Genomic DNA, 25,708 nt, shown 5'->3' with positions numbered 1-25,708 from the left:
TTCCCATGGTCCTATTCCATGCTGGAACAGACCAAGGTCGGGCTGCTTTTTCCATCAAGCCCCGCATTTGCTCTCCCTGACTAATGGCTGCTCTCCAGGGTCTCCGGTAGAGAGAAACGTCTTCCCATCGCCTGGTCCCTGATCCTTTATTAACGGGAGAAGCTGGGGATTGAACCTGGGACCTCTGGCATGCAAAGCCTGGGTTCTGCCCCTGAGCTACGGCCCCCTTCCCAGGCAGACGGAGGGTACGTACTGCTGGCGTAGTCAGGTGGCGCATACATGTCGTCGAGGTGGGAGCTGCCTGGCTTGGCCACCTTCAAGTACACCATGTCCGAGGTGTTCTTCAGCGCAGCCACGGCCTCCTCGTGCCGCACGTCCTGCAAGCTGGTGTTGTTCACCTGGGGACAGCAGGCATTGTGAGTGAGCGGGGAGGGGGGAAATCAGCCCGAGCTGAAGGGCTGCAGAGCTGAAAGCCTAAGCCAGGGGTGCAGAAACTCGGGCCTGGGGCAAAATCTTGCTCTTTGGGGTTCCTCAGATGGCCACACCGCCTTTCCCCCTAACCACCCATCGTTTGGTGGCTTCCTGGCTCTTGCGCTGTTTTTCCCCCCGTTCTAAAGGCTGGAATGCCTCCCTCTCCTGAGGCTTAGTGACTGGTAGGAAGAGCGTTAAGCTAAAATAGGTTGGCATTGCTGGCCCCACCCCCTTTTGCCTGTGGCCCCACCCCGCACTGGCATGCAGCCCCCGAGAGCTTCTCTGACACAGAATTTGGTTCTCAAGCAGAAGACTTCCAGCACTCCTGGGCAAAGCAAATGGAGCTGAGCCAATAAGAAGAAGAGCCTTGCTCTATTGGACCAAGCAACTACCCTTCTTCCCACAGTGGCCAAACAGATGCCTCCAAGGAGTCTGCAAGCAGGGCCTGAACACCACAGTCATCCCCAGCTTTACGTTCCTAGTGTCTGACAGACTTCCTCTGAACATGGAGGTTTGATTCTTAATTATCATGGCTAAGGAAAACACAAGAAGGGTCCTGCTGGGACTGGACCATTCAGCCCAGCTTCCTGCTTCCCATGGTAAACAACCAGATGCCTCCAGGGAGCCTCATCAATGCTTTGGGGGGAACCACGAGGTCCTCCACTGTAGGAAACACATCCTGTGCCAAGCGCTCTCACACCAAGAGTGGGAAGCATCCCACCCCACGCACAGAGTAAAAGCAAGTGATGCGCTCACCGCTAGCAGGCGGTCACCGATCTGCAGCCGCCCATCTTTCTGGGCCGCCCCACCTTCTATGATCTTGGTGATGTAGATGCTGTTGTCCCCAGGGATGTGCTGGTTCCCGATGCCACCAGCGATGCTGAAGCCCAGACCTGGAGAAAGGCAGCGGGGTTAGGGCGCTCCAGCACAGCTGCACGGGTACAGGGCTCCTCTATAATCCAGCGTAAAGTCTCTTTGCATCCCTCCCCCTGGCACCATTATTGGATGCATAGGCAACTTTTCAGGGAGAAAAATATAATGCAGACCCTCCCCGGCCCCGGTCCCCAAATGTCTGTCCTACTTGCAAGGAACAGGTGGCCAAGAAAGACAAGTCCTACAGTCTCAGCTCTTGAAATCCTGAAACTCAAACGTGGGCTCACACGGCGAGCAAACTACTGGAAATTTACTCCATCTCCCAATATATTACAAACTGCAGAAAGTGGGTTTCTGGGTCACTGCATTCTGAACTCTGTGAGGAGTAGGGTGCAGGCCTTGGGCTGGGGAGTGGTGCTGAGGGGCAGCAGAAGGACACGGGACATTACAGCCTATCCACCAACAGCCAAATGCCACCCACCCCACCACCCGATGGGGCCCTATCATGCCTCAGCAAGAGCAACACCACACCTAGGGACAGGTTGCCCATCTCCCCTGCCCATTTCCCCATGATTCCTATCTTGCCCTTGCAATAACCTCGCTCCTGGCCTGTGACCTCAACAACTCCTGCTCCTCTTCATTCACCTCCCTGGGCACCATCTATCCCTTCATCCCTCAACAGCTAGGCAATAGGAACACAAGAAACTGCCTTCTACTGAGTCAGACCCTGGGTCCATCTAGCCCAGTACTGTTGACACTGACTGGCAGCAGCGGCTCTCCAGGGTTTCAAGCAGGAGTTTTTCCAGCCCTACCAGGAAATGCTGTTGGGGGTCGAACCTGGGACCTTCTGCATGCCAAGCAGGGGCTTCACGGCCTCATCCCAGGGAGCTTGATCCACCATACCGACCTCAGCATGGCTCCTGGCTAGGACCTGGCCTCTTGGGGATGGCCTAGAGACCTCTGACACCCAGGCTTATCCCCCTGAGAAGCAACGGCCTCAGATTAAGGCTGGCTGTTCACAGCCCATAGGGGTCCTCTATGTCCGGCATGTCACCTTTGGGTCCTTTCATCAGGTTGACCTCCATGATGGTCTCCGGCGGGGGCTGCCTCCGCCGTACCAGGAGTCGCACCACCGGCCCCGCCTCCTTCAGCGCCTCCACAGCCTTGCTGTGCACCACCTCGGAGACATCCACTTCGTTCACCCTCAGCACGCAGTCGTTGACCCTGTGGCATGGCCGCCCAAAGAGAAGATTGTGAGGGAGGGTTGAGCCCTGGGAAAAATAGGGCATGAAGAAGAGCTCTCCATCTCCCCTCAGCAGCCCCACGGTTGTGTGCTCCAAGGTGAACAGACACGGACATTTGTGCCCGTCTGGGCATATCCTCCAACCCCCTCCTCCTCCTGCCATTTCCTCATTTTGTTTTAGGTTCCGTTTTCTGAGATATACCAGACCTCCCCAATCTGTGGTCCCAACCTGGGAGTTGCCGTCCGACACATCGGGACAGCACCAGGGTGGGGAAGGCTAGTTATACACCATTCATTAACAATTATCTCATTTTAGATCAGGGATGTCACACCTCTTTCAGCCCAATGGCTGAATTCAGTTCTGGAGAACTGTTCGGGGGCTGCATTACGGGGAGGAGGGGGAGAAAATACCAGCATATCGCAGCTTCATGCTCTTATTCCCAGTGATTTAGGAGAGGCACGTCAACCTTTCAGAATGGGATCAAAACGGTGCAAAAGCCAGGAAGCTACCAAATGACTGACAGTCGGGAGAAAGGGGAAGGGGTGTGGTCATTCTGTGGAACTAGTGGGGGGCCAGATTTGGCTCACGAGCCTGTGGTTCAACACCCCTGTTTTAGATTGTCATCTGTTCCCAGTGGAGACCGGTGGCTGTGATGTTAGCAGGGCAGTGAATCCGCTCTGGGTTTCAGTCAGAACTCTAATGGAGCTCCTTTAGTGTTCTGACTGAAACTCAGAACGGTTTCCACACGATATCTGGACACTCACCCCAGCCGACCATCCATGGCGGCTGCTCCTCCTGGGATGATCTTGGTTATGAAAATGCCAGGGTCATCGGGGATGTGTGGGTTATCGATGCCCCCAGCAATGCTAAATCCAAGGCCAGAGTTACCCTGGAAAGAGATAGGATGGATGTGAAGCATGTTTAGGCAGACTTCTCTCAATGAGAAACTGCATTAATTAGAACAATACAGCAATTCAAGGGCATTGAAGGTTTGTTTAACCAACATAACTATCTGCACGAATGTAGGGCTCGGATTCTGCCTGTAACCAAGGCGGAAAAAGCCAGGTCTCCCAGGCTCTGCTGAAAAACAAAGTTCTCCATTATATAGCTGGGACAGCACTCAAGGCCAAAAGCTCCAACCCTCAAGTTCACTGCAGCGTTCTCCATGCTTTTGCCCCCACACCCAGAATGTGTGTGCTTGTGTGGCTGGATGATAAAAGCACTCTGATGCACTCTGTGGGCAAGGAACTCCAGCCCTGGCAAACCCCGTGGTGTCTCACTCACCCTTTCCAGGACAATCTCCTCGTACTTGAACATCCCGTCACTGCCATTCACCTGGGGAAGCAAGCACAAAAGCTCCAGAAACCCATGGTCACATTCCTCGCTTCCTCCCAGAGTGCAAAGGTCAGGATTCAGCATGAGAGTTTCCCCATCAGTTTCAGCAAAGAACTAAGGAGAGGGCATCCTGAAAGGTCCTGGATGGCTGGAATGACTAAATGAAGTCAGTTAAAGTCCACTTCTGTGGGTGGGATCTGTACAAATCCCACCCCCCTCCTCCTGCAAATTTTGCATTGAATTTATGCTAGGGATGGGCTTCGGAGGTGTGGAAAGGATAGAGATGGGAGCTTGTCATGTCAGGGATGAGTGAACAGGAGCTGTGTGGGGAAATAAGCAACTGTGCACAGCTCTGAAATACAGAGCTTGCGCAGCCCTTCAGGCAGACCCAAACCAGCTCAAAAGCCAGGCTGACCGAGCAAAAGCCAGGCCTGCCCAAGTGCAAACAGCTGCACGCTGGTGTAGCCAGCAAGTAGACTACTCTGGAATTTCCCCAGGTGGAAGCTACAGGAACTGCCCTTCCCTCAAGAAGTTTGACTAAGCCCTTTTCTCTCCCCACATAAGCATACCTCAGATTCTTGACAGATTGTGGCAGGCACATTATCTAAGGTAGATATGGGAAGATGCACCTCAGCCGGCTAAATCCCACCCCACCCCCCATTTCATTGAGCCATAAGCCAGGATCCGTGCAACCGACTCTGTGGAAATGGCAGTAGGGAAAGGAAGTCTCCTGCCCTTCTCAGGGCCCCATGGGAGGCTATGGGACCCTGTGAACAAGGCCTGGGTCCAAGGGAAAAGTGTAGACTTACGGAGAGGCTGGGCTCCAGGGCATCCGTGTTCACAATAATGGGTGAGGGGCTGGCCTGAAAGAGACAGACAAAACCACATGGTCATGCATCTAGCTATCCATTCAGGCCCCTCTGCTTGCCTGTTTGCCCTCTCCATCTCTCCACCCACCCATAAGGCCAGAAAAGTTGCATCCCCTACCTGGGACACAGGCAGTGCTGGCGCCTGGTTTTTCAGGGTCCTTGGGCAAGACACCCTCAACAGGCCCCTTCCCTCAATGAGTCCACTTTCTCACTGCTCCCACTTGCTTGCTTGACAGGCAGAGAAACAGGGAGTAAGTAGGCAGGGGCATCTGCTACTATTCCTTCTCACCACCAACACTGTCTGGGCCAGAGTGAACAAGCAAGTTGCAATGGTGAAGAGGAAGAGCAACTCCAGGCGGGTCTTGTTAGTGGGCCCTTGCTGGGGTGTCGGTCCTTGGCCCAACCATGCCTACCTTTGACGACGGCCCTAGACACAATTCTCCAGTAAGAGGTTGGATTTTCCCAAGTCCTCTGTTGAACAACATGGATTCACCTAGCTCCCCCAAATTGCCCCACCTCTCACCAGTCAACCAATAGCTTGCCAGATGTAGAGTATTAGGCATGAGTTTTACTTCAACTGCACCACCGGTCCCAATATGCCAACTCTGACTAGTTTCCTGGCCTCAGGCAGAGATCCTTCCCAGACCAGTTACCCAAGATCCTCTTATCTGTGGATGCCAAGGGTCACATCCAAGACCTTTCACAAATAAAGCATGTGATCTACTCCTGAGCTATGGCCCTTCCCCATAAAGCCAAGGCAAGGCCTCTCCTGAGTGTGTGAGAGTGAGTGAGCGTGTGCAATATCTTTATTGGGAGGCAATAATTACTGTATGGCAATAATTTTGCCATACAGTAAAAATTGATTTGATATGGTATTTCTGAATTTCTTTTCAGTTTCCCACTGTTCTCCAAACAGCTTACAATAAAAACAATTTAAACACCATTATAAAAATACAACACCAAAATACTAAGTGTATATAAGAAATAGGATGGGAGGCAGTCTTTATACCAACTCTAAACAGATGAAATTAATCCAGCTCTCAACAGTCAATGGATCAATATAAATGTCTTCATGGCCCTTCTAAAACAACAGGAAGCCGGTAATCCATCCCTGAGTTACTCTCTCCTAGCCCAAGAAAGCAATTTTATTTTCAATATTTTTATCCTGATTTTTGGTAAAAAGAATTATTCAATACAAACAACAGAAAATTAAAACAATTACAGCAGACATTATACAGAATCCATTAAAGAACAAAACCACTGCAAAAGTCAAAGCCAATGTAAAAATTGCAGAAGACAGTTAAAAGCAAGGAATGCCTTTGGCATGTGTTGAAAGGCAAGTAGCAATAAGTTCAAAGGGGCTTCCTTCGGCAGTGCATTCCTCTGTCTTGGTGCCACCACAGAAAAGGCCCTGACCTTCATGCTCGACAAAGGGTAGTGATAGTTGCCAGTTACACATCATGCTGCATGTAGCATGGTCCTGCTGCAATCCCAGTGACCCTTTACAATAGAGCGGAGAAGCTAAAAAGCAACAGGCAGCATAGCATCGGCCATCTACACAACTTGGAAAACACTGGGCGTTATGCTTTAAGGCTGGAGTGGTGGAGGGTAGTAACGTCCCCCTGGTCCAGTGAAAATGCATACACATATAAACACACAAATAATATAGAGAAGTGGTGCATGGTTGAGGGAAGGGTCAGACATCCTGGGGGAAGCCTGGCTCATATTTTGCAAACGTGGGGATTTCAGACCCTCATCCACGCAATGCCCACCTCAACACATGGCTATTTCCAGTGGTGCTGTGGAGCCAGCGTTCGCAAGGAAGCAGCGCCGGCACTTTTTTATTAGCAGGGATGCCGAGGTCATCTGCCCCCGCCCCCATTCAGAATTCCCCATTTCCTCTAAGCTTAGCTGTTACCCTCACAGTAGCTGGGGAGAAATGTATTTTCCCAGCAACAATATATTGTTCCCTATTCTCACAGAAAGTACTTTGGGGTGGTTTGGTCTCAAATGAGCAATTTCAACTCCTTAGCTTTACACAAGCGCTGCTCCTGGTGGAGATGAGAACTGCTAGAACTGGTGTGTTGATATGGATCCACACCACTGCCAGCGGGTTTGGCCTTTCCTTGGGGGCCTGGCTAAGCGGGCTGTCATGATGAGCAGCTGCACCTCAAAAGTGACCACTGGGTACTTCCCCCTTCTGTCTCGGCAACTGGGAGCTGTTCAGCACCAGCACCTGCTGAAGAGACGAATGGGAGGGGCCGTCGTACTTTGCACACAGAACATCCCAAGTTCAGTCCCCAGGATCCCCCAATTAAAAGGATTGTAGCGAGGGATGGAAAAGAACTCTTCTTTTCTGGAATCCTGGGAGAGCTGCTGCCAGCCACAGCAGACTAGCAGGTCGAACAGCCTGACTCAGGAGAGTCAGGAATTCAGGAGAACACGATAAGCTGCTGCCACTAGCCAGGCCAGGGCCAGGACAGAGGGTTTATTGATAACAAGCAGGCTGCAGGTGGCAGAGGCTAAAGCAGCCTTCCCCAACTTGGTGCCCTCCGGATGTGCTGGACTCCACCTTCCATCATTCCAGCCAGCATGGCCATTGGCCAAGACATCTGGGGGCATCAGGTTGGGGACGTCCAGCCTAGAGGCTTGGAGTGGCCTAGACTTTGGGTAGAGGCCCTAGCTCAGTGGCAGAGCGGCTGCTTTGCATGCAGAAGGTCCCAGGTTCAATTCCTGACAGCATCTCCAGGGAAGGCTAGGACGGAATCCTGCCTGAAACCCTGGAGAGCTGCTGATGCCAGTCAGTGTCGACAATACTGGGCTAGGCTGACCAATGGACAAGGCAGCTTCCTAGGTTCCTATCATCCCTAGCCAGCAGGGGCAATGATGAATGATGGGAGCTGCACCAGGTTGGGCAAGGCTGGGCTGAAGGCACATCCAGAGAAAACAGCCGGGATGTGTGTGTGCGCATGCCTGTGTGTGTGAGAGGGTGCGTGAGCAGGGGGAAGTAATATGGCCATTGTCATTTGGGTGGCAGAGGGGTGGGTTCAGGCTGCCCTGGATTCTGACAGCCATTGGAAGAGATTTCTCCTACCTCGGAGCAGCAGGGGGGCTGGGCTGGGTCCCCGAGGAACGAGCCACGTGCTGCTGAAAGGCTCTGCCAGATCCCTTCCATCCAGGCCACTGCCTCCCATTCTCGTTGCTCATTCAATCTCTCCAGGATGCTGGGGGCTGCACTCAGGACTCAGCACCTTGGCCTGGTTTCCAGACTAACAGGCAGATCATCCCCAGTGTGGCCAGGAAGAAGGCGGGGCCCAGAGGGAGCTTCCATGGGGCTCTGAGCTGAAAAAACTCCATGGGGCAATGTGCCCTGGGGAGCAGGGGAGGGGGCGCAAGGCAGGGAGGCAGCAAAGCTGGGGTGGGGGCAGGAGGAAAAGCAGGCGCGAGGACTGAAGCCAGGCCCCTGTTCTCCTGGGCCTCTGAAATTCATCTTTTCAGGGCTGGGCAGATGCCTTATTTATTTTATTATTTCTGTGTTACATTTATATCCCACAGGCAGCTGGTTGGCCACTGTGTGAACAGAATGCTGGAGTAGATGGACCCTTGGTCTGAACTAGTATGGGTCTGCTTATTCATTCAATCTTTCATTATCACGCAACAGCCAAAGCTCTCTGGGAGTTTCACAGCATGATAAAACATAATATAAAACCTTTAATCTTCAAGAATTAAACAGAATTTAAAAACAAGTTAAAAACAATTAACAATAAAACTACCAGGACCTGATAAAAGAAACTAAAATGCCTCATCATATGCTGTCAAATGTTTGGGAGTAGAGGAAAGTTTTCACCTGGTGCCAAAAAGAAGACAATGTTGGCACCAGAGGGACCTCCCTGGTGAGACAATTGGGACTCCGGCTTCAAGTCTTGGGGGCACCCGAGAGAAACTGTAACACAGTTCCAGCCAGTGCTGCAGCAAAGAGGGAGATGCCAAGGCAAGAAGAGAAACGATGACCCTGGCAGGAGAGCAGCAGGTGGCAGAACGAAATGCATCTGTCTATCCACAGCTATTTGCCACCATTGCTAAATAAGCCAGGCTTCTACGGTCAGAAGCCACACACGCCTGATCGCCACATGCTGGGGGCAAGCAACCTGCTGGTGAGCTTCCGGAGACATCGGCCTGGGCACGTTTGGCTGCTGGACCCTGGACAGATGGACCGCGCTCTGATCCAGCAAGTCTGCTCTAAGATTCTGGCATAGTTCCACACAATTTCTGTGAATATCAGTTGGAGAAAAGCACTGCTAAAGCAGCCACGACACCTGGTTTCCTACCCTCAAAGCACACTTGCTTGGAAGTAATTCCCAGAAGGATTGAATGGGATTTATCTCTTGGGCAAACACGGACAGGACCTGGTTTGTTGGCTGGAAAGCAGCAATTAATCATATCCCTGACATAATGGGGAAAGATATGGGGTCGATATCAAGGCCAGCGAAGGGGCTTGCATAACTCAGTGAAGCCATAAGCTATGCCATGCAGGGCCACCCAAGACGGACAGGTCATGGCGGAGAGTTCTGACAAAATGTGGTCCACTGGAGAAGGAAATGGCAACCCACTCTAGTACTCTTGCCAAGAAAACCCCATGGAACGTATAACAAGGCTAAAAGAGATGATGCTGGAAGATGAGCCCCTCAGGTCGGAAGGTGTCCAATATACTACTGGGGAAGAGCATAGGGTATTTCCAAGTAGCGCCAGAAAGAGTGAAGCGGCTGGGCCAAAGCCGAAAGGACACTCAGCTGTGGATGTGTCTGGTGGTGAAAAGAAAGTCCGATGCTGTAAAGAACAATATTGTTTAGGAACCCGGAATGTAAGATCAATGAATCAAGGTAAGCTGGAGGTGGTCAAACATGAGATGGCAAGACTGAACATCGACATCTTGGGAATCAGTGAACTAAAATGGACAGGCATGGGCGAATTTAATTCAGGTGACCATCATATCTACTATTGTGGGCAAGAAGCCCTTAGAAGAAATGGAGTAGCACTCATAGTCAACAAAAGGTGGGAAAAGCAGTACTGGGGTACAATCTTAAAAATGATAGAATGATCTCAGTACGAACCCAAGGCAAACCATTCAACATCACAGTAATTCAAGTCTATGCCCCAACCACTGAGGCTGAAGAAGCTGAGGTTGATCGGTTCTATGAAGACCTACAACACCTTCTAGAACTAACACCAAAAAAAGATGTCCTCTTCATCATAGGGGATTGGAATGCTAAAGTAGGAAGTCAAGAAATCACCGGGATAACAGGCAAGCATGGCCTTGGTGTACAAAATGAAGCAGGACAAAGGCTAATAGAGTTTTGCCAAGAGAACACGCTGATCATAGCAAACACTCTTTTCCAACAGCACAAGAGACAACTCTACACATGGACATCACCAGATGGTCAATATCAAAATCAGATTGATTATGTCCTTTGCAGCCAAAGATGGAGAAGCTCTATACAGTCAGTCAAAACAAGACCTGGAGCTGACTGTGGCTCAGATCATGAGCTGCTTTTTGCAAAATTTCGGCTTAAATTGAAGAACGTAGGGAAAACCACTAAACCATTCAGGTATGACCTAAATCATATCCCTTATGAATATACAGTGGAGGTGAGGAATAGATTTCAGGGATTAGACCTGATAGACAAGAGTGCCTGAGGAATTATGGAGGAAGGTCCGTAACATTGTTCAGGAGGCAGCAACGAAATCCATCCCAAAGAAAAAGAAATGCAAGAAAGCCAAGTGGCTGTCTGAGGAGGCTTTACAAGTAGCTGAGGAAAGAAGGGAAGCGAAAAGCAAGGGAGAAAGGGGAAGATATACCCAACTGAATGCAGAGTTCCAGAGAATAGCAAGGAAAGACAAGAAGGCATTCTTAAATGAACAATGCAAAGAAATCGAGGAAAACAACAGAATGGGAAAGACTAGAGATCTCTTCAAGAAAATTGGAGATCTCAAGGGAACGTTTTGTGCAAAGACGGGCATGATAAAGGACAAAGAAGGCAGGGACCTAACACAAGCAGATGAGATTAAGAAGAGGTGGAAAGAATACACAGAAGAACTATACAGGAAAGATCTGAATGTCCCTGATAGCCAGGAGAGTGCGGTCACTGAACTTGAGCCGGACATCCTAGAGAGTGAAGTCAAGTGGGCCTTAGGAAGCATTACTAACAACAAAGCTAGCGGAGATGACAGTATTCCAGCTGAGCTATTTAAGATCCTAAAAGATGATGCTGTTAAAGTGCTGCACTCAATATGCCAACAAATTTGGAACCCTCAACAGTGGCCACAAGACTGGAAAAGGTCAGTTTACATTCCAATTCCAAAGAAGGGCAACGCCAAAGAGTGTTCAAACTACTGTACAATTGCGCTGATTTCACATGCCAGCAAGGTGATGCTCAAAATCCTACAAGCTAGGCTTCAGCAGCATGCGAACTGAGAACTACCGGAAGTACAAGCTGGGTTTCGAAGAGGCAGAGGAACTAGAGATCAAATCGCCAACATTCGCTGCATCATGGAGAAAGCAAGAGAATTCCAGAAAAACATCTATTTCTGCTTCATTGACTACGCTAAAGCCTTTGATTGTGTGGATCACAACAAACTGTGGCAAATTCTTAAAGTGATGGGAGTACCAGACCACCTTACCTGCCTCCTGAGAAACCTGTACGAGGGTCAAGAAGCAACAGTAAGAACCAGACATGGAACAACCAATTGGTTCCAAATTGGGAAAGGAGTACGACAAGGCTGCATATTGTCGCCCTGCTTATTTAACTTATATGCAGAGTACATCATGAGAAATGCCGGGCTGGATGAATCACAGGTCAGAATTAAGATTGCCGGGAGAATTATCAACAACCTCCGATATGCAGACGATACCACCCTAATGGCAGAAAGCGAAGAGGATCTCAAGAGCCTCTTGTTGAGGGTGAAAGAGTAGAGTGCAAAAGCTGGTTTGAAACTCAACATTAAAAAAACGAAGATCATGGCATCTGGCCCCATCACTTCCTGGCATATAGAAGGGGAAGAAATGGAAGCAGTGACAGATTTTACTTTCTTGGGCTCCAAGATCACCGCAGACGGTGACTGTAGCCATGACATTAAAAGACGCTTGCTCCTTGGGAGGAAAGCTATGGCAAACCTAGACAGCATAGTAAGAAGCAGAGACATCACCTTGCCAACAAAGGTCCGTCTAATCAAAGCTATGGTTTTCCCAGTAGTAACGTATGGCTGTCAGAGCTGGACTATAAGGAAGGCTGAGCGCCGAAGAATTGATGCTTTTGAACTGTGGTGCTGGAGAAGACTCTTACGAGTCCCCTGGACTGCAAGGAGGTCCAATCAGTCCATCCTAAAGGAAATCAACCCTGAGTGCTCATTGGAAGGACAGATACTGAAGCTGAAGCTCAAATATTTTGGCCACCTAATGAGAACAGAAAACTCTCTGGAAAAGACCTTGATGCTGGGAAAGACTGAAGGCAAAAGGAGAAGGGGACGGCAGAGGATGAGATGGCTAGATAGCATCACCGATGCAATGAATATGAACTTGAGCACACTCCGGGAGAGAGCGCAGGACAGGAAGGCCTGGCGTGCTATGGTCCATGGGGTCACAAAGAGTCGGACACGACTGAACAACAACAACAACATCAAGGCCGGCGTACAATATTTTTGTTGAGGAGGAGGATAGAGCAACGTAAACACCACAAAGAGACCCGCTTTACAAGACAGGCATACTATTTTGAAATGACCGTCACCTACTGGAGAACTAGACTGCAAGGAACAAGGAGTTACTTTTTCTTATTGATGAAGCACATACACTATGCTAGGACAGCCTTCCCCAACCACGCTGCTGGCTGGGTGATTTTGGGAGTTGTATTCCAGCACAACTGGAGGGCACCAGGTTGGGTAAGGCTGAGCTAAGACCTGTACAGAACATAGAAACAGCATCGCCTCGAGACTCCCAGTTTACAAAAGCAGCCCTGAGAAATTCAACCTGCCAGAGAAGAAACCTAAAGTGTACACTACTCACTGGCAAGATTCTTAACATCTCTGAGAAAGCTCTAGAGGCTTCACAAAGGGAAAAATGGCTCTGTTGACAACATTCAAAAAAGCAAACATCACCAAATGAGTCACAAACAAACAGCCACTGTGGTGAAATTTTTTAAATTCTCAGTTATAAGCACCTTGGATATTTGAGAGCCAGGGTATAAATGCAAAAACAAACAAATGAGTAAAATTAGTCATCAGAGTCTCATACTAAAGCTGGGGAGACTGAGGTTCAAAGACCCACTCAGCCAGGAAACTCACTGGGTGACCTTGGGCCTGTCACTACTCTCAGCTTAACCTACCTCACAGGTCATTGTGAAGACAAAATACAGGATGGGGGGTGGAAAGAACCATATAACCACCTTGAGCTCCTTAGAGGAAGGGTGGGATAAACACAAAAATGGGGGGGGGGAGGAGAAGTAACCCAAGCAAGGCACAGGAGGATATAATGCAGCTCTGTGCAGCACTGGCTAGGACAGGCATTGAAGCTCCATCCAGCCAGGGTAGACATATGCTGGAGAAGGTTCTGAATAAGGAAACCATGTTGAGAGCATGTGCATGAACACACATGCGCACACCCCCTAATGGAATTGGTGGCTCCTACTCTGTGGAACTCCCTCCCTAGGGAACTACACCATGCCCCCTCTTTAATGAGCTTCCACCATGCATTAAAAACGTGGTTGTTCAGGCAGGCATTTGGGGTGGGTTAGGGTATTTTTAGAAATATGTTTTAATGTAGAATTGTATTGTTTTAAACTGTTGTATTGCTGTACATCGCCCAGAGTGGCCGGGTGACCGACCAGATGGGCGATTAAGAAATTTGATAAATAAAAACAAATAAATAAATAAAATTGGCCACATTTATCTCAAGAAAAGAAGATTAAGGATTGCTCTCTGGCAGTATTCAAAATATCTACAATTATTGTTAAGGGGGCGGGGAACTACTGAACACATCAGGATCAAGTCCAGTACAGAATAGCTAATCCAGGTAAACCAACTTCTGGAGTCCTTAGAACATAGCATTGCTCCCTCCAGCCCCCACTTTTTCCACCTGGAGCCCATGCTGGGAAAGTAGGCACAAGAACAGGAGTGAAGAAACTCTCTGACTTCAATCAAGCCCCACGTGGGTGTGGAAAAAATCCCCTAGTTCAAACTCCAAACAGCAATACTTTCAGCAGTTGAAAGGAGCAACCATCATGGGTAAACTCTATCAGTATAAGCATTTCACCCAGAAAACTCAGACCAGTGGATGCTGGTGGCTCTGATGTCAGTGGGTGGTGAATCCTCTCCGTGTTACAGTCAGAACTGTAAAGGAGCTATCCAAGGTGTGACCCTGGATAGCTCCTTTAGAGTTCTGATTGGTTCTGACTGAAACACGGAGTAAATTCATTGCCCTGCTGAAATCAGGGCCACCAGCATCCACTGACTGGGACCACTGAACAAGCAGGAATACAAACAACAGAGAGAAAAGAGGAGAATTGGTGGTGATTTAACTACAGCTCAGATGGCTACAGCTCTCCCAACCCCCAAGCTGCCCCACTGCCCACCAAGCTACTGCAGCAACCAGAGCAAAGCCACAGAGGACTTGCGTTCAATATTATTATCACCATCATCTTATAAAGGGCCTAACCTTTTCTAAGTACAGAACACAGATAAAAAGATTTGGCAGTCCATGGAAGCTCAGCTGAGGAAATTTTGCCAAGGCTCTTGTATAGCTGAGCCTGTGGATGGAGGTCTGGACTAGAATCTGAAGGCCTGGGTTCAAATCCTACCCCTACTCCAATGAAATTACCTTTGGCTACTGCCTTAAGACCTTCCATCAGTTAAAAAGGAATAATTCACTGCTACTCTGTCTCCCATGGATGTTTCAAAGATTAGCATAGCAATATAAGCATTTTAATAACCACACACCAACATAGTAGAACATCAGTGGCTGCCTTAGACTGAGTCAGACCCTGGGTCCATCTAGCCCAGGACTGTTAACACGGACTGGCAGCAGCAACTCCCAAGGTTTCAGGCAGGAATATTTCCAGCCCTACCTGGAAATGCCAAGGATTGAACCTGTGACTGTCTGCATGCAAAGCACACGGTCTACCACTGAGCCATGGCCCCTCCTAAAGTGCTGTGGAAATTATTAACCCTAAAAAGGCTCCAATCTTCCCCAGGCATTCTGGTGGCCACTTTTGTGCTTTGGGAAGTGCCGGCCATGCTCTCCAAGGATGGGGCAGCCTTGGCCCAAAGCTCAGAGATAGGCAGTGAACACTTGAGGAGACAAACTGGAGCCAGATTGCCAGTGGGCCTCTGAGGGCTTCTGGAAGGGCATTTCCCCATGAACCAGCCCCTGCCCAATTTGCAGGAAGAGCGTTTGAAGAATATCAGATCCCACGGCTACAGCCAGAAGGGGCTACATGAGGGCACTGAGAGGTGTCTGTTCCCATAAGGCTCTGTGCAAGGTAGCCCTTGCCAGGTGACCGAGGGGCAGCCACAGAGCAGAGAGGTGGAGGTAGCCAAAGCTGCTGTTGTCACACAGATAGTACAGAGAGCAAATTGTGGTTGGAGGGTGCAGGTACAATGCACCCATTTGGGGGTGAGCAGAGGTGCTGAACAAAGTCTGTGTGGCATTGAGAAATGAGCATACTGTTCGTCAGCCAGCCTCTTGGGAAAAAAATCAGGCCTTACTTAGCCAGAGGAGTGGAAAGTGATGGCTAACAGAGGGCAACACAGAGGACAGAAGAAGCCATTCTACCAAAAATTAGTGGGGGGGGGGTTGTTTATTTTATACCCCACCTTTCTACAAAAAAAAAAATGGCACCCAAGGTAGCTAACAGTAAAAGACAACGCTTAAGATAGAATTCTGCTGAGGCTTGGTATAAGTGGCAGGGAGGTGGGACCCAACAGGAAGGGCCCCATGGGACGCCAAGCTGCCCCTACCCCCAAGGAGTGGGAAAGGCAAGAGAGGCAAATCTGGCCTACGGGAAACACGGGCAGCTGGATCTCCTCCAGAGCAACCAGAAAAGGAGGATGTGAAGCGAGGGGCTGTGGCTGGAGGATGCTCAGGTGTTCCAAGGTGACAGAGGGGCGGCCTGAGGCTGGTTGTCGATGCTGAACTGAAATGGCTTAAAATAGCTGCCAGGAGGCTGCTGGGCTGGGGTGGGTTTCCATTCTCTCTGAGTCACAGCAGTTGCCAGAGCAAACTCATTGTGGCAGACACCCTGCCTGGCACACGACAGGCTGGAGCCTCCCAGAGAGAGAGAGAGAGAGAGAGAGAGGCAGCAGCAGCAGCAGCAGCAGCAGCAGGGGCATTCCCTGTGCCAGGCAGGGCTGCTGCAAGGCCTCCTCCGTCCATGCCACCCAAGCTGCCGGTGTCCCCCAGTTGGCTTCTTGCGCCCATGCCAGCCAGGAAGCCCAGCCTCCCACCAGCCCGCCTTCGGACTCTGCTCCCTCCTCCCCACACCTCTCCCCCCACCCCCCTACTGCCGCACACTCCTCAGAGAACTACTCCTCCGCCTCCACCTTCCAGCACCAGGATGGAACTCAATTCCTCTCCTGAATAGAACGCGAGTAGCCATAGCAACCTCACCAGGCCAACCTCCCCACCTCCAGCTCCTCTGTGCCCATCCTCTCACTGGGCTCTCTCTCGTTCCCAGCCCCACAGTAACCTTCCACAGGCAAGGATCCCAGCCCCAGGAACCAGCACCCCCACCGCTTCACACGCTGCCCACTCGCCGGCCGCCCCTGCAACAGGCAGCACCACATCTTTGTCCCAGAAATCCCGGATGCTTTCCCCATCCCCTGATGCTCCCACACACCCCGTCCCCCCAGTGTCCCGATGTCACATTTCTTCTTCCCTTGCCACCCACTCCTTTTGCCTCAAGCAACCTCAGAGGCCAGTCACTGTCAGAGGTCCAGAGACACCCGCCTCCCCCTCCCCTCCCCACTTGCCAGGGCTCCTCTTTGCTCTGCTTCGCAGCTGGAGAATCAGGTCAACCAGTGCTAAGCTTCCCACACACACCTCAACACACCCCACACAGTTTCACACAACGGGTGCAACAAGGAAGACGGCTCTTCTCCGCCCCCACCGCCCCCATCTTGGGCAACTGCCTCTTGCAACCTAGATGTCCTCTCTGCTCTCAATGACAAGGGGCCTGTTTGGAACCTACTGAGGGAGGCCTGCGACCCAGGACAGCCCCTAACTCCTTTTGATACCAGCCAGGCTGAGGTTTTAAGGACTTGCTAACTGGAGATACCAGCTGGCGGGCTCCATTTCTAAATGTTGTCTTGAAGCAAAGCAATAGGCATTAGACACTGTACATACATTTCAATACATTGGCAAGTGTGAATTGGCACAGCCCCCTCCCCCCAACATAAGAAGTGCCCTGCTACATAGTGACTCTGCAGTGACTCTATCCATGTTGTCTTCTTGGCCAGGTAAAGAAAATCAACATAGGAAGCTGCCATAGAGACAGCCAGACCCTGGGTCCATCTAGCCCAAGACTGGCAGTGCTGACTGGCAGCAATGGCTTTCCAGGGTTTCTGGCAGTTTTCCCAGCCCTACCTGGAGATGCTGCTGGGTAATGAACCTAGGACCTTGTGCTCGCAAAGCAGAGACTCTACTGCTGAGCCACGGCCCATCTCCAAAGTGTTTAGGCCAGTCTTTCGCAACCTGGTGCCCCCCAGATGTGTGGGACTACAACTCCCAGCATGGCCCAGCCACACATCTGGGAGTCTACCGGTTAGGGAAGGCTGCCCTAGGCCATGATTTCCTGGCAGAAAGCAGCCTTTCAGGAGAGACTCGAGGTGGTGCTGGGAGGGGTGGGAACCTGAGGCAAGCCCACCAGAACATCCTGTGGCTGCTCTGAGCCCACCGCTTGGGAGTCCTCCCAGCAGACATCCTTATGGATGTAACTGGGGAGCTGGTTGTCTTTCACTGCTATCCAGCCCCTGACCTTCTGTGGCTGCCCGCTACTGATGCCCCCTCTCAAATACGCACATGAACCGGACAAAACAAAAGCCCATCAGGCACAGCCTAGACCGCCAGACTTGAATGCACCATCCCAAAAGCCACATCCAAGGCAGGAGCGCGGAGCAGACCCTCCCCACACACACTCAGGTTTGCATCCACCCCATGATCCCTTTGTGCCTCTCCTTTAGGTCTTTGCAACTCTTTCTGTCATGCCACCTAGGCACCCTTCCAGGTTGGGCCCATGGCTGTGGGGGAAGTACGTGTTCATTTGTGCCCTAGCAACAACAAACCAGCACCCTCCTACCCCAGGCCTGGGACAGGCAGGAGGGGCCACGGTGGCTGCTCTTTTGCACGCACTGTGGGGATCTATTCTGCTTGCAGAATCTGGCTCTCCTGCTTGCAGGATTTTCCTGGAAAAGGGTGGGCAGGAGCAAGGGGAAGAGTGCTTAAGTGCAACACTCCAGAACAGGACGGACGTTTCCCCTGCCCAGCTGAGCTCACTGCAGGACCGGATGTCGAATCAGCCTTGCTAAAAGCAACACTGATTGGGCCGTATGTGGGCCTGGGGGCAGGTAAGCCTTAGCACAGCCGCCCTGTCTTTTTAGAGCAAGGCCTTCTGCCTCTCCAGAGCATGCACTAGACCTCCTGAAGCTCACATGCCTCAGCCCTAAAGAACACTGCAAACCACAGGCGAGGAAGGCCAAGAAGAGAAGAAAGAGGGGGGTGGGTAGAGAGCCACGTAGTCACCAGGGTGATGAAGGGAGGTGAAGTACAGAGGTCCCCCCTCCTCGGAGCAGCTGGGGAGGGGTGGGGGCACCAGCGTGTACGCTTGGCTTTTGCGCTGTGCACAAGGGGAAACTGTGGGAGCTCTGGCTCTGTGTCAGAGGCTCCCAGCAGGCGAGGGCAAGCAGATCACAGCCGGGAAATGTCCCTCCGTCAGGCGCGCACACTCCTGCGCACGTGTAGTGAGAGGGGGCAACGAGGGTTGGCAAAGCTCCACCCACCCCTTTGCCTAAGAGGGGCTGACACCCCCAAAGTCGTGCACACACTGCTGACACTTGGCAAGCCATCACAGGTAATGCCATCCACCACCCCCAGGCTTTGCTCCCCACTGGCTGTCAGCCTGGCAGGGGCAGAGAGAGAGAACGGATGCACCTTGGCTCTGGTTCCTTCCTTGTCTGAGGCAGCAAAGTAGCGCTACACTCACAACACCCCTGTGCGCAATTCTGCCCTCCCTGGTCCATCTAGCACATGCACAGGCGCACACAGCCTCACATGGCGCATCCTGCAGGCACAGCCTCGCACTTCGTGTGCCCCGCTGGCTGGCTAGCTGGCCTCACTCAGGCCGAGGATGTGGGGCCACGTCCCTTGAAAGCAGCCAGCTCCCTTTGCCCTGCTCCGAGGTGACCAGGCAGCTGCCAAGAGACAATAAAAGCTCCCTTGCTCTCCTCTTGCCTTCCTTCATACATGGCTACCTCTTCAGACTAGCACTGCCCTGTTGGACAGCAGAACCCAGAGAGGAGCTGTTCTCTCCCTCTCTCCCCAGCCCCCCCCCCCAATCTTGTCACTGCCATCTTGGGAGGGATATTTGGACATCCTGACATCCATCTGACACCAATAGGGGTGGAGGAAGCTAGACCCACCCCCACCCCCCACGCTGCTCCAGTGTCCTCCTCCTGGTACCTGGCTCAAACCCGCAGTCAAGGGGCAAAAAGGGTGGAGGAAGCAGTGGGGGGAGGCAGCGGCTCAAACACAGGCTCTGGATTGTGAGGGAAAGCAAACAAGTTGGGGAGATGGGTTGCCAGGGGCGCATCTGCCCGGCCCATCTGCTCACCGTGGCACATCCCAAACCGCTCCGAGGGTGGCAAGGAGGTGCAACGCAAGGCAGTCTCAAGTGGGAGGTGGCAGCCGGAACGTGGCACGCTCAGGCAAGGTGGTGGATGGGCCCAGACTCCATTTTATTGCCTCACATGCAGGCTCCATCCATTTTCTCAGCTGGCCCAGCCAAGGGGAGACTTGGGGGGAGGGCTTCCCGGCCGGTCCACAAGGCCAGGAGCAAGGCGCCCAATGAGCTTCTACCCTAAGAGCGCACCAAGGAGAGCAGCGGCAAGAGATGCCCTCTCCACCAGCTGCTGCCAGAGGTGCGCAGAGGCAGCCCACTGGGCATCTTGCCACGAGGGAGGGGAAGGCTCCGCGCCTAGCCCTGGTGGCCGCTGCCAAGCCTCCCCCCCGCACCGAGAGTGAGCGCAGCCTGGCCTTCCGAGCCACGGAGACCCGAGAGGGAAAGCCCTCCGAGAGGGCCTGGCAGGCGTCGCCCTGCCCCCCCCCCCCGTCCTGGGAAGCAGCACCCACCTGTTCATACCAGTCGCGGTTCGAGCAGGTGCACTCGGGCCACCAGCCGGGGCTGCTGCCGTTCATCTTGGGGGTGCCGCCGCCGCCCGCGCCGCAGCTCTTGACCTGGCCCTGCTTGGGGGGCGCGGGGGGCGCGTTGTCGCGGGAGGTGGGGATGAGCTTGCCCTTGCTCCTGGCGGCGGGGGTGGCGGCGCCCCCGCCGCCGCCCGCCTGCGAAGGCAGCGTCTGCGAGCCGTAGCCCCCGTAGCCGTACTGCTCGTGCTGCTGCCACTCGCCGTAGCTGGGGGGCTCCATGCGCCGCAGGGCCGCCATGCGCGTCACCTCGTAGCATTCCGGGCAGCGGCAGCAGTGGTGGTGCTTGTGCATCTTCGCCGCCGCCGCGCCCGCCCGCGCGCAGCCAGGAACAATGGCAGGCTGCGAGAGGGCGAGCGCCGCCGCCGCCGCCGCCCTCCTCCGCGCGCGGCTGGGGCGAGCGAGCAGAGCCCGGTTACCTCCGAAGGCGCCGCGCCGCCGCCGCGCTCAGCGCATCCTCGCGGCACCAGCGCCGCATCGCCCAGCCGCGCGAGCCCTGCCAAGCTGCGGGGGGAGGGGGCTCACCGGAGCAGGCGCCGCCGCCCCCCGCGCCGCCGCCGCCGCTGCTGCCGCATGGGTGGGCTGCCGGCCGGGCGACCCTCTGCCCCGGCGAGGAGGCGCGCGGGGGAGGCGGGGGCGGCTCCTCACCTCCAGGGCCGGAGGAGGACGCCGGGCTGCTCGCGGTCCCTGGCCGGCCGGGGGAGGAGGCGAGCGCGCATCGCTCGCTCCAGCCGCCCGTCTCTCCGCGCCGCAGCCAATCCGCGCGCAGGGCAGCGGCGGAGGCAGCGGCGGCGAGAATGCTAAGCAGGCGGCCCTTAAAGGCGCAGAGGCGAGCGGGCAGGCCGATCCCTCCCCCTCTCCCGGGGCTCCCCCCACGCACGCCCTCCCCGCCTCATCCTCAGAACCAGCTGTGAGGAAGGACAGGCTGAGAGACGGGGCCTTGCCCACCCACAGCGATGGGAGGATTTGAACCTGGGCTTCCCTGGTTGGCTTCTCAGGATGCCAACTTTTGCACCAACAGACCCATGCCCAGCACGTTGCAGCCAGGGCAAAGGCTGAACAGACAGGGCACCCCACCCCATGCCTGGCACAACTCCAAAGTACCCCCATTTCTAACCCTGCCAGCCGTGGTGCAGCCGGGTCAGTTTAAACCCCTTTGGGGACCCTCTTCAGATGGCCACATTAGCACACAACTAACATTTCTTTCCCTCCCTCCAACTGCTATCCCATGCTTTCAAAACACTTCTACATTCCTGATGTTAGAACAACCCTGTCAACCCTGTCTGTCTGTCTATCCATCCATCCATTTCTGAGCATGTGCAGTTTTGCATTTTAAACTCACTTAAATCACAGCACCATCAAAACTACAGAAATAAAATGGAGCTTGCTTCTGCTTCCGCAGCGCCCTCATCACCTGCTGCTCTCTGGGTCATCACTGGGGGAGGGGGTGGACAGGTCCTCCGGTCCAGCCCTTGTTTGCCAGGCTTCAGGGCTTTCCTCAATTCTGACTTGCATCTGCTTCCTTCTCCAATCTCTCCACTTGTCTTATTTCACTCCATCACAGTCAATACCAACCCATTCAAAATGCAACAATAAACAAACAAAACAAGTTCACTGAAGCAGAGACAGGGTTTGAAAAATATTTCACATTCCTCAAAAAGAAAATAGGTAATTATTCTCTTTTTAAGGCAGAGGTGGGGAACCTCAGACCCAGGGATCACACCCACGCCTCCTGGGCTCTCAGTCTGGCACTCCAGGATTTCTCAGGTAGCCATCCCCCCTTGCTTTTCAACCTGTTCATACATGATCTGGAATTAGGAGTGAGCAGTGAAGTGGCCAAGTGTGCGGATGACACCAAATTATTTAGGGTAGTAAAAACAAAAAGGGATTGTGAAGAGCTCCAAAAGGATCTCTCCAAACTGGGAAAATGGGCATCCAAATGGCAAATGCGGCTCAATGTAAGCAAGTGTAAAGTGATGCACGCTGGGGCAAAAAATCCTAACTTCAAGTATAACCTGATCGGATCTGACCTAGCAGTGCCCGACCAAAAAAGAGATCTTGGGGTTGTGGTGGACAGCTCGATGAATATGTCAACCCAGTGTGCAGCTACTGTGAAAAAGGCAAACTCCATGTTAGGCATAATTAGAATGGGAACTGAGAATAAAACTCCCAATAACATACTGTCCCTATACAAATCGATGGTGGTGCAACTGCACTTAAAATACTGTGTACAGTTCTGGTCACCACACCTAAAACAAGATATTGTAGAGCTGGAAAAAGTGCAGAAAAGGGCAACAAAAATGAACAAGGGGCTGAAGCATCTCCCCTATGAGGAAAGGTAACAACAGCTGGGATTGTTCAGCTTGGAGAAAAGGCGGGTAAGGGGAGATGTGATAGAGGTGTACAAAATTATGCGTGGTTGGAGAAGGTGGATAGGGACACATGTTTCTCCCTCTCTCAAAATACCTCCCAAAGGGGTCCTCCTATGAAGCTGACTGGTGGGAGATTTAGGACAGATAAAAGGAAGCACTTCCTTCACACAGGGCATAAACTATGGAATTCGCTACCACAAAACGTAGTGATGGCCACCAACCTGGATGGCTTGAAAAGGGGGTTGGACAAATTCCTGGAGGAGGAGAAGGCTATCAATGGCTCCTAGTCCTGATGGCTAATGTGACCTCCAGGATCAGAGGCAGTGCACCTCTGTACACCAGTTGCTGGGGAACATGGGCAGGAGGGTGTTGTGGCACTCACGTCTTGCTTGCGGGTTTCCCATGGGCAGCTGGTTGGCCACTGTGTGAACAAAATGCTGGACTAGATGGACCTTAGTCTGATGCAGCACAGCTCTTATGTTCTTATGTCCTTTCCCGCAGCCCTTCCCCACAAACACCAATTCTCCACCGTTTGGTGGTTTCCCAGCTTTTGTACAGTTTCCCCCCCATTTTAAAAGGTTGAGATGCCTCTCCTAAGGCGCACGTTCTGGCAGTAAGAGCTTTAAGGGAAAACAGGCTGGCATTTTTGGCACTGCCCCCTTGATAGAATAATGTGTGTTCTTTACCCTTGAGAGGGGAAGGGGAGAAACTGTGAAAAGACAACTCAATTTCCAGGGCATCAGCTAGGACCCTCACAAGGCCTTCCTTCCAACCACATTTTCTACCCCACACCTTCCCACTCACATCAACTGCAAGACCCACACTGAGAAAATGGTAAGACAGCTGCGTTAAGACACCTGGTTTTACTCAGGCATCTGTTCAGGGAGGGGGAAGCTAGTAATCTCTGCCCATTTAGGTTGTTCCCCTTCCTTCACCTGTACAGAGCCAGAGATAAATATTTCCCCCAGGATGTAACAGGTTTCGCTTGGTGCATAGGCTACTGGTGCAGGTCATATGTTAAAGAAGAGCTGCCACGTACTGTGCTGGGGGTGGGGGTTACAGAAGCCCCAGAAAGGAGAAATAAACATAGCACACAACACTCACTCCAGAGAAGCAGCCTCAGGAAACGCCAACATCGTGTCTTCTCTACAGCCAAGTCACTGAGCAAAGGTGGAATTTGAGGTAAGGGCAAAATCGTGACCTTTTTATCCTGACCTTTCCCTGAGAAACTCAGAGTGGGGAACAGCCTCCACTCTCCTGTTTTATCCTTACAACAGCCCTGCAAGGTGTCTAGGCTGGGAGTGACTGGCTCAAGATCACCCAGGGAGTTTCACAGCTGAGTGAGGATTTGAACCTGGGTCTTCCAAGTCCTGGACTGACACTCAAACCAAGGGCAACTTGTGGTTCTCCAGAAGTTGTTGGACTGCAACTCCCATCAGCCCCAGGCAGCACAACAGTGAGGGATAATGGGAGTTAGAGTCCAACAATATCTGGAGCACCACATAGCAACATCAGAAGCTGCCTTAAACCAAGTCAGACCCTTGGTCCATCTAGCACAGAATTGTCAACACTGACTGGCAGCAGAGGCTCTCCAGAGTTTCAGGCAGGGGTTTTTCCAGCCCTACCTGGAGATGCTGCCAGGGATCGAATCTGGGACCTTCTGCATGCCAAGCAGGGACTCTACCACTCAGCTACAGCCCCTCTGGTTGAGCTGCAGCCCCTTTGGCCCACCCCTGTTATAATCACTACAACCACATCAGCACCATGAGAGTATCAGCCAGCAGTCTGTGGCTGATACCCAGCCTTCAGGCTCCCATCAGCTGATCTGCAGTTGGGTTGTAGGTTAACCTGTCCTGAAGACCCCTGGAGAGCATTCTCGATACTTGTTGGGTGGAACAGTCCTGGAGACCGTTACTGTAACTTTTGGTGAACCAGGGTGTCCCCTGCTCCAAGCAGATGGATGCTGGAAATCTACAGCCCCACTCCACTTCCGCACTTGGTCATCTCTGCCTGAATGCACTGCAGTCATGGAATACTGGGTAATTAGGAACCGCAAAGGACAGGAGGAATGCAACCTGGGCGGAGAAAGGAGGCCGGTGACCTGGCCTCCAAATCATATTTATTTATTCCACTTAGAGATGCTTTTAATATGGTAAGCGGTATATAAATGTATTCTGTAAATTAAATAAATACATATATTTATTCATTTAATTTATACCCAGCCTTTCTACCAGGAAATGGCACGCAAGGCAGCTAACAACAATAAAAGCCAAAATTTAAGATAAAAACATAATTAAAACAATCATAATAAAATACATTAAAAACTCAGTTGAAAACACAGTAATGAAAGAATAAAAACAGCACCTAACCCAACAGACCAGCTTATATGCCAAAGCCCTGCTTGAATAAAAATGTATTTGCATGCCAGCAGAAGGACAGCAGAGAAGAAGCCAACTGAACCTGCCTCAGAAGGAAACTCCAGTCCGGGAGCAACCACCAAGAAGGCCCTCTCTCACATCCCCACTAAACCTGCCTCTGATGGCTGAGGTATTGAACAGGAAAGCAACAGACTCCTGTTTGAGGTCATACTCCCAAACAAGGACCTGTTGCCTTTCTGTTCCCTTCCAAAACACATGGGGCCACAACAGGGATGGTTAGGGGAGAGAGACAGGGGGAGAGAGACAGAGACAGAGAGAGACCTCAGTCCCTCCTCCCTTTTAAATTACAACTATTTGGGGGTCAAGGAGCCAGCCTGCAAACCAAGGGGTGGCAAAAACATACTTCTGCACACAGGTGCATAGACACACATACACACACCGATGTTCATGTAATGCGACTGTTACAACTTCACATCCCTTGCCAGCCACAGGACAAGAACTATGGGTCTGCTGCAGCATAAAGGGGTTGAGGCTTCGAGGCAGGGCCTGTCCTCACCCATCCCCCAGGCCTGTCAGCTGGGACTGGTCCTTCACCTCTGGGAATCCCCCAGACCCTGAACTCCCTCTGATGATCTGCTGGCTGGACTTCAGGGCAGCAAGGCCGGACCGGCAATGTCACACAGGCCTCTGGTGAAGCAGCCAGGCT

General features: G+C 52.2%; 1 protein-coding gene across 8 annotated transcripts in view; it reads right to left on the bottom strand.

The window, feature by feature from the left end:
• Positions 1–25,708, bottom strand: part of DLG3 (discs large MAGUK scaffold protein 3) — a 78,479-nt gene that overhangs the window by 35,963 nt on the left and 16,808 nt on the right. For 7 of the 8 annotated variants that reach the window (XM_084813515.1, XM_084813511.1, XM_084813514.1 and 4 more), the window contains 6 exons: positions 4,733–4,786; positions 3,873–3,923; positions 3,353–3,477; positions 2,399–2,568; positions 1,228–1,364; positions 254–398 (listed from right to left, as the gene is read on the bottom strand). In XM_084813515.1, the coding sequence (XP_084669641.1) occupies positions 254–398; positions 1,228–1,364; positions 2,399–2,568; positions 3,353–3,477; positions 3,873–3,923; positions 4,733–4,786 (682 nt within the window). Of the gene's footprint in view, positions 1–253; positions 399–1,227; positions 1,365–2,398; positions 2,569–3,352; positions 3,478–3,872; positions 3,924–4,732; positions 4,787–20,180; positions 20,721–25,708 lie in introns of those variants that run through there. The other variant, XM_084813512.1, reaches the window with a different exon arrangement.

This window comes from Heloderma suspectum, chromosome 9 (genome assembly GCF_057233095.1).
Source record: "Heloderma suspectum isolate Gila_16-S chromosome 9, 16-S_ref, whole genome shotgun sequence".
Lineage (NCBI taxonomy): Eukaryota > Metazoa > Chordata > Lepidosauria > Squamata > Helodermatidae > Heloderma > Heloderma suspectum.
Note: the sequence above shows the minus strand (reverse complement) of the source record. Positions and strands in the feature narration are given on the sequence as shown.